This window comes from Dreissena polymorpha, chromosome 9 (assembly GCF_020536995.1).
Source record: "Dreissena polymorpha isolate Duluth1 chromosome 9, UMN_Dpol_1.0, whole genome shotgun sequence".
NCBI classification, from domain to species: domain Eukaryota; kingdom Metazoa; phylum Mollusca; class Bivalvia; order Myida; family Dreissenidae; genus Dreissena; species Dreissena polymorpha.
This window is the reverse complement of record NC_068363.1, coordinates 64813459-64822983: the sequence shown is the minus strand read 5'-3', so window position 1 is coordinate 64822983 and position 9525 is coordinate 64813459. Positions and strand designations below refer to the sequence as shown.

At 32.8% G+C, this 9525-nt stretch overlaps 1 protein-coding gene across 2 annotated transcripts in view; it reads left to right on the top strand.

Annotated features, from left to right (window-relative positions):
• The window catches only part of LOC127844480 (lachesin-like), an 11271-nt gene extending 2259 nt beyond the window's left edge, over positions 1 to 9012 (top strand). Inside the window, exons 2-6 of one of the 2 annotated variants that reach the window (XM_052374744.1) lie at positions 3610 to 3737; positions 5028 to 5241; positions 6837 to 7148; positions 7520 to 7543; positions 7856 to 9012. In XM_052374744.1, the coding sequence (XP_052230704.1) occupies positions 3610 to 3737; positions 5028 to 5241; positions 6837 to 7148; positions 7520 to 7543; positions 7856 to 7983 (806 nt within the window). In that variant the 3' untranslated portion in view covers positions 7984 to 9012. Of the gene's footprint in view, positions 1 to 3609; positions 3738 to 5027; positions 5242 to 6836; positions 7161 to 7519; positions 7544 to 7855 lie in introns of both variants that reach the window. The other variant, XM_052374743.1, reaches the window with a different exon arrangement.
• Positions 9013 to 9525: the final 513 nt, after the last annotated feature.

The window sequence follows — 9525 nt, the reverse complement described above, 5'->3', positions numbered from 1 at the left end:
GCACCGCCTTTTTCTTATAAACAATGCTGCACTATATCTTCATCTTCTGTGATTTATTAAGAAAGCATGAAGTTAACCAAATGGTGGATCAATTATTTATTTTTCTCGATTTTATCAAATAAACGCACGTGTTTTATGCTAGTTTGCAGATATCCAGCAAACTGTTAGGATTTTTATCAGATTGCGCTTTTTTAACTGTTTGATTTAGAGCTTAAATTTTGGTACGTGAATGTCATCAATCGAGAATGGCACACATTTGTCGGAGAAAACATTGGTGTAAATCACGTTAAACGTGATAGCATTGAATATTTAAAGAAATGCAAAAATTTAAAACACACATTTGCTGTTTACTCTTAGTACTAACAACGTCAATAATTCAGAAGCATATCTGTAAATATTAATTGGCGTTTGTAACATAACCTTTTTTTCTGCGACTGACGCGAACGGTAAACATTGATCAATACGGATTTTTTTGATTCGCGTCATGCGAAAAAGGGTGAAATACCGTTTGCGGCCAGTTTCGGAACTCTAGCTTTAGCTACATACCAGCATGCGTACTCTCTGTATAGTCAGGTTAAGTGTCGTGGTCACATAAGCGGACAGATTTGCAATTAACAAGATTGCGCTAGTCAAGATAAGGCTTAAATTCGCATGACGCGACTCATATCTATGATGACTTTATATATTTATTTTGAAATAAAATTGAATATGCAAGAAGAACTACTGTCTTGACATTATTGGCCCTGTATATATATAATAATAAAAACGAGTCATATTAATAAAGGCTGTTATGACGTTTTCAAGAAAATATAAGTTGTGTGTTCCATCAATCTAAATACCAAGCGAAACATGGAGCGTTTACTTATTTAAAACTTATACATATATACTTATATATAAAATGCAACCCCAACTTTTGAAATAAAGTTATATTTATCTTTCATTTATCATGAAAATTTATCTGCAAGTCAAATAAACACTTTTGTTGATGTAACGTCCCCCAGACATATCGTTTAAATGTCTTAAATATTTCGCTGTAAAATCCAGACGTCGATCCGGAAAGAAAATAAATAATCTGATAATTTATCGCTTATTCATCTCAAATGTCGCATATCCTTTGTTATCCTATGATAATTGTATAACTTGTTGGAGCGAACGTATTCTGTTAGAGAAATGTATTAATATATCAAAGTACTGAAAACAAATATCAGAATATATGGCACAACCATTTATCATACGAATAATACGCCGATGGGTGTTATATTATAATTTAAAAAATTTTTATTAAGAAATAATCGTTGATTTTACGGTTTTTATCCGTAAATGAACATCATTTGGGGTAAGGATGCATACAAATTAAACAAGGAGGAATTTTGCCCTATTATTCTTGAATCACAATACGAAAAAAATATTATAAGAAGATGTAAAACGCTCATTTTATTAGTTGTCTGAAGAACACTCAGCGAGTGTCGTATTAGAAAACCAGCATTTCGAGAACAACAGACTTGATTAAGCTATAAAAGCAAGCAAGTACACGCCTTCTTATTATACAACTTGTGTAACAAGTGATATAATCTACTAACTGACAAGCAATCCGCACTGATATCAAGCTATTTCAAACGCTTAGCCGCTTTCAATTTGATTCCTTCAATAGTTTTGGCGTATTAACAATCTACTATCAGTCCATGACATGTTCAATCACGTGCACATACTCCATCACAGTTGACTAAATCTTCACGAATTATTAATGGCATCATTCATCAGAAGGTAACTTATTTACAACGTATTTCCTACACAATTGAATAATTGATAATAGGGCAGCACACATAGTTTTGTGCCTATTGTGGCATACCTCACATGTTTTCATCAAAATAGTTTAACATGCTTGAAAAACCATTTATGACAGGCATTGATTGTTGTTATGCTTTCAACAAGCCTGATGGCATACTCGAAAAATTAAAATTAAAAACACAATGCCATATGTATTACAAAATGAAATAAAAGTTGTATTCAAACAATCGAAATAAACCTGAGTAAAGCGTTTTAGCAAATTAAGTTTCGCATATGGATAATAATTGATTGAACAACACCAACAAATAAATGCATTTCAAACTGTCACTCCATCATTCTTATATTGAGCTAAAAGCATAGTTATTAAGTCCGAATGACCCAATAGTTGCGCATATTATTCTCCTAATGGACACAAGCTCGAACCCCGGAAAATGCAAAATTTCGTTATAAATTTATATTTCATTGAAAAAGAAAGAATTGAGTATCAGAACACTTCAATTATTAACGATGTGTTCGTTAACGAAACAATATGAACATATTGTTAAACAAATTGGGATAAAACTTGTGCCTTCTGATATGCATTACCTGAACGCATTGAATGGTGCAAGCAAACTAATCCTTTCTCTTATCATTCTATTTGTGGTCAGTTTACGTGAAACAGACCTTTTTTGTTTGGTCTAGATGCAAGGTTTCTCTTCACTTTGTACAACACTTCTTATCCATGTTACCATCTCCAGGATCTGGCAATCTAACAAAGTGTTTTATATAATGAGGTTTTCTATCTAGATGTGTGTATTGTGTTTAGGTAAGAATAGAATAGTTTGTGATAACATCAGTTTTTTCTTCGAAGGAGTGTGATGTTAACGTCTTATTTGGTTATAAATCACCAGCGGTTACATTTTGGTGAACTTCCAAGAAAACATATCCTGTCTAGATCTATGAGTTTCGGTTCATGTTCAATAGTTAGGTTAAAATAGGCATGCTGAAAAACCTGTCTAGATCTATGAGTTTCGTTTCATGTTCAATAGTTAGGTTAAAATAGACATGCATAAGTTATTTAACATATATAATAACGAAATTGTTTGTCTTAAAATATTTTTAAACGCTGCTATAACAAATTAAGTCAAATAACCCTCATACGAATAATATATTTTTTATCGAACCATGTTTTATTAAAAATATATGGTTTAAATTTTTAATGAATAGCATCAACTTAAATATTATCTTTTACTCATACTCGTATGTCCCAATGGTTTTAATGCATTGCTTGTTTCCATAGTTTGTCATAATGTTGACATATGCTGGAATCGTCTTCATTCAGTTACTTAACGAAGACATTTTCAATTTGCTTGAAATATTACAAAATATGTATACTAACAAAGGGATAGAACATACAAACATCATTTTTGTATCATCCTAATAGTTAATCTGTTTTAACAGCCAGTGTTTGATTCATTTATTACACCAGTTTAATTTCAATATTGCTCTGATTTTACATGAATACTTCGTCCTTCATAATTTAAATTGCATTATATCAAACAAAAACCAATACCCTCAAGGGTTCAAACACATTTAGCTAGGTTGCGGGATACAATACGTTTTATCACCGTGGTGTTCAATATCACATTACTACCTTTTTTAAACCTTAATTAAGGTAAATACTTATTAACGGAGCAAAGCAGTACATGAATTTTGGGATTTCGAAAGTAAATTTATTGTGTAGCTGTATCACTTAGTATATTTTGAATTCAACAATACGAATTTGGAATAAATTGTCTTCATGTGTTTCTGGATTTTTTAATCACAGTTGCTTTTTTTCAGCTTCAAGTTTCAACGTCAGACCAGAGACGCCAGCGCCCAACTTTCTGCCGAGTCCCTTGAATGTCACTTTCCGGCGCGGGGAGCTGGCGGTACTGGGATGCAGCGTGTACAACCTCGGAACAAAAACAGTTTGAAAATATTCATCTATTTATGAATTTAAATATATAGCATTGCAGTAAGGCACTCGAACATTTTGTTTCTAAAAACGGAAATATAAAACAAGAAAGTGTAGTGTCTTTCAAAATGTATTGTCGATAATATTGTGTTTACAAAAGTTTGGTACTATTAATCAGCATTCATGTGTACATTATTCTGATATATCTTATATATATAAGCTAGCTAGAAACTTTTCTCGACCAATTACGTCATTTTAATTGAAAAAATTTATTATTTTCAATCCTTACTATGAAAATAACAATATTGGATAGGTGAAAAGTATCAGGAATCAACTATTACGTTCTATGCATAGTCGAATGATTGATCGCTTTCAATGCACATGTTTTAGCAGTGGACAGATAACACGGTTTAAATCGACGTTCAATTTTAATGAAAGAATAAATTCCAAATTAAGAGATCTACGTGCTGGTGTAACCTTTAGAAACAAAAAAACAATATGTGTACAATGTACAGAATTCGGAATATTAAAGTATTTGATTGTCGTTTGGGGTCTGCAAAGTGGGTTAAAATCAATAACACAGTCATACCAATCATTTTGTGTTTAAATTCGCGTGATCTTATGCACCCATGAATTGCCCCGAACAATGTATAAACTATACTCTATATGTTCTTATATACTGGTAATATGTATGAAAACATATATCCATTTGAGAATTTAAGAACATAATATAACTTACATGAATATCTTCATAATCGTATTCCAACTCTGACGAATTCTTACTTAAACATACCATGAATAATAAAATGTCTGCATACATTGTGTGCAAAATCAATCAAGGATTTTAGACATCATATCCTGTAAAAACATCAATCTTTATTGTAAATGCTGGAAATCGTTTGCAATTATTTTTCGCTTGAAAGGTTATCAATCATTCACGAGCTGTGAAATCGGAAATAAGCTTAATTACGCTTTTTTTTAACAATTTCATTTTCTATGAATGTCTTTTTTGGTGCGCCAGCATTCCTTAAGCAATGGCTTGTAAACTTAAAGATTGTATTCATTATTGATGTCGCAAAACTGTTAATATTTGATGTTTGCGTCTTGCTTAAATAACCATCATTATATATATATATATATATATAGTCCTTAATATCTAAAATAGTATTAAACTATACTTGGCTTACTTACACAATCAATAGGACGGTAAAATGTAGTATTTGTAAAATTAAAATACATCTAAAAGTGTGCATCTTTACGTGTATAAAATAAATACAAACAACACTATATTATACTTGACAAGGTTGTTTGGAGGCGACAGGAAAGTTCTTTCCCATTGACATCCGGTACGATGACCGTTGTTGCAGACGAGCGGATACAGATTGGTCATGTAGACTTCAAGAATCAATGGGATCTAATGATTAAAAATGTGCAACCGGAAGATGAGGGCGTGTATGAGTGCCAGGTGGCATCAACCAATAAGTATATGCGCAGAATGGTCACTCTCACAGTGATTGGTTGGTTCATTTTTTTTAATTGACGTCATTTCCGCCATTCTATTTTTGTGTGTTAGACAGTGCGCTTGTCTATTGATTTTAATTATATCAGTTAAGATAACGTTGTGCATATCGTTAACATATTAATCTTTTCACCTCGATGTACCATCATTTCTATCGCCTAAGGTTGTAATAAATTTAGAAACCGTATTTCACATAGAGTGTTATAGTTGATAAGTAATGATTAATTGCTAATAAATACAATATTTTTCTAAAAAAAAACAACAATGAGCGTCGTTTTGTATGATAAGTTATCAGGATCGAAAAACATGTAAAAACATACAGTAAGTTTATTCGGACTCAAACGATAGAGTACGATAACACTTCTATGTAAGTTCTAGTGCATTATGTACACCACTTAACACAAATGAACATTAATAACACATTTATCTTCTTGTCGGGTTCCCCATTTAGATCCATTATCAATACTAAACTATAACCATGTGCATATTTAGTATCGGCCCTCTTAATGAATACGTCTAAGTAGTTTTTACAAAATACTGGCTAGGCTTAGCTGTGGCAATCTGTATCGTGTACCCAATTTTCATAATATCAGTCAATCTGATTGTTTGCTAAGGCTTTTGACTATGCGGATGCGCTTTTTCTATCAATATATTCTAAATGGAAAATTGAAACTATTTACCATGTTGATTCTTTAATATTTAAAGATTTTTTCACAAAGAATTGGCTTATAAAACATTGCATAAACCTACTGATGGTTGATAAACAAACTAACTGTTACGTAATTAAAAACTTTAGAATCACCCGGAAATAAACATGACAAACTTTACACTGAAATTCGGAAATCATGACAATGGTCGTCGTAAACACTAAATACATAACAACTAATTAACATTGACAACAGATTAGCTGTCAAGCGCTTTTCGAGGGTGTTTTGTTTAAGTCACAATGCGATAAGGAGAGCCGATACTATGAGAATAATCGATACATCGCGAAGATTGATAATAGTAAAAATCTACGAGAAAATACATCAAAATTTAAAGTGTTTAATCTCGATATTTTGTTCACAGCATGACACTTAATAGGCTTAAATATGAGATAATGCTGCTTAATATGGATTTTGATATCAAACTCACACTGACTAGTTTAAGCATGTATATCGACTAGCGCATTTTTATATTTACGCCCCTATCATAGATTATTCGAATTGTGATATCGAACATGTTAACTATGTACAATCTTCTTCAGAATATTTCTGACATCTTAAGCTCCATTACCAATAACAACATAAAAAAGAGTGTGTTATTCTTGCGTTTCAAAGTATCACTTATGAAATATGAACATTTATTATCAATGCAGAATAGTTTCGGAAAACATATTATTATTATTTCATGCTTTGATATCATGTTTGCATTTTTTGAATTTGAAACGAAATTTTAAATAAAGTTTATTAGATTTGGTTCAGATTAGCGGATGAACGTGCGAGCGGGCGGGTTCATGCAGGTGTTGAGATTGCTGTTGGTGCCCCAAACCCCCATACCCTAATGTTATCAGTAAACATTTGATGCTTAGGTTCGCGTGTTTTATATTTTCAGATTCAAGTGCAGAGGCCCCGGAGATTTCCATCAGCGATGAACAGTACGTTGAACGTGGCGAACCAGTCAATTTACACTGCAACGCCACGGGACAGCACTATATCCCGGATGAGATAGACTGGTTCCGCAACGGCGAAAGAGTCACGTCTGAGAAACATAGTGGCATAAAATTATTTAAACAACTATCAATTGCTCATAAAACGTTTACTAGCATTTTGAGCATTGATAAAGCGACCATGGAAGACAATGGAGTGTATGTGTGTAGGTCGTCCAATATGCGAATTGCTAATACGAAAGTCCACGTTTTGAACGGTAAGGACAAAGGTACATATTGTAGTGCTTTTTGTTTTTTAAATCATGTATACATCATTTACAGTTATTTTAATTGTTTAGAAATTCGTTAATATGTTTTGGATCGTTTTTATCAATCTTATGTTGTTGACGCGATACAAAGTTAGTTAAATGTATATAATACACATATAATAAATAATGTTTACGATAATAACCTAGTAAACTTGTTTCGATGAGCAGCCACTCAAACCCGTAAGCGAACAAAATCGGACGTTGAATTTTGTACTTACAAACACTTTTTTTTTAATTGTTTTGAGTTTTTTTTTCAGCTTACATGTTAATTTGAAACACGATTATTATCGTAAGTGTAATGCATTATATTTAAATTTCAGCGGAGACGTCCAATAAAAAGCGAGGTAAATTAATTTATTTCTGTACTATGGTTCAATGATAGAAAATAAATACATTTAAATTGCAATTGCGAACTTGAGAATACACACACATTATTATTAATCCAAACCATATTATGTAAACTGTGTATTTGGCCTAGATGTTCAAATTTCAACCTTATGTAACCAGCGATTTGTACAAAGGCTTAACAAATACACGAAAAGATAATCAGTTTATTGTGTTATGTATAGTTACTAAAGACTCTAAATTTGTTGAAGAAGCGCATTATATTTTGTGAATATGGCGCTTTTTTAGAATATCTGCGTGTTTCTTTGCAGGAACATATCATGACGGGTATACTGACGAACAAGTGTCAAGTGGTCATATGCAGTCGTCTGCTCCAAATATTCGGGAGGTGACATTCGCGTATATTTTTCTGTGTATTTTGCTAGTGTTGAAATATTGATACAAACGGCATAAACATCAAGTAATCCCTTGAAGAGACCTATTCGAACTGAAAACTGAAAGTGGATTACAGCGTCAACACGGTATTAATCAGGATTGTCAAGTGATATATATTAATTCAGTGAGGTCTTCAAAATGACAGTTGGGGGAATAACGAACTAGAGAAAAAGTTACTACAAGAGTTATTACAACTCGATGCCAATCGTTCACAAATCTGCGACTTTGAGCAAAGGTGATCAAGATATTTTGGTATCAAAAATATATACTAAGAAAAGTATGTGGGTGAAGACCCGTCTGCAGATATCGGTGATGCACAACGTGAAGCGCGTGTGTCAGTCTTTGCAATGAATGTGCTTTCTGAATTTTCGCGATAAAATATTTAAAATAAGAAATTATATTATTTATTGGCCTTGGTTTGTGAAAAGTTTTTTTTCTACTGCATCAGCAAAGAAGTTTCGTCCTAGATTAGCCTGTGCAGTCCGCACAGGCTAATCAGGGACGACACTTTCCGATTTTACGATATTTTTGCGTTTAAAGAAAGTCTCTCCTTAGCAAAAAACCAGTTCAGGCGGAAAGTGTCTACCCTGATTAGCCTCTGCTGACTGCGCACAATAATTAAACCCTCTTGTCATTGAGCACGACCCAAATTTATTTCTGCTAGAAAATTATTTTTCGGACATAGATTCGCGTCAAAAAGCTATTTACATATTTGACGTAAATAACAACGGCAGTATATTTGTATTTTTATTTACATGCACTAGGTATAATCATATATTTGTTTATTTCAAACCTTGAAATGTGTCGTAATTGGTCATTAAATTCTTTCTAATGCCGTTCTCTCCCTGCCTTTGATTGAAATTGAGCAGTAGTAGGTAACTAGCATAATTATGGGCACTCAGTACTGGTAACCATGAGAGCGGGTGTTGGTAAACTTACCGCCTTGATATGAACAAAATATTGGTAAAGAAAAGAACATTCAAACAACTAAAAACATTAATAAAGTGTTCGACACTTTTATCTGCAATTGAATTAAAAGTTTTATCTCTCGCGCCTCGATCCCGATAGAATAAAAGGTATTGAACATGTTTAAAAAAAATGAGGTGGGGATAATTGCCAAAACGAGTATTTTATAGAGGCCGTTTTGCAATTTTGGCAGGCTATATCAAGACGATTTTTAGCATTAATTAAACAAGCTTATATTAAAGCCCATTAACTATACTACTAGATATACTTTTGGAAAAGCAGGTAAACTTTAGATACTGCGTTTATTCTGCATTACTTTCTTCCAAAATATGTAATTATATTAATAGACGTCTTTATTACTTCTTAATTGACATGAAACGTTGTTTAAATTCTACATATGTAATGGAAACTATGCGAAACTATACGAGCAAAATTTAGACGGAAACTAGAAATGGCGCGGCAGAGGCCGACGCGTATCCCCACGCCGAATGTTTGACCTAGGTGTGCCCCAGGGTTGGTAATGGGGCCATGCATAGCTGAGATTGACCGTATTGTCATAAGAGAAGTTCATCATCAATTA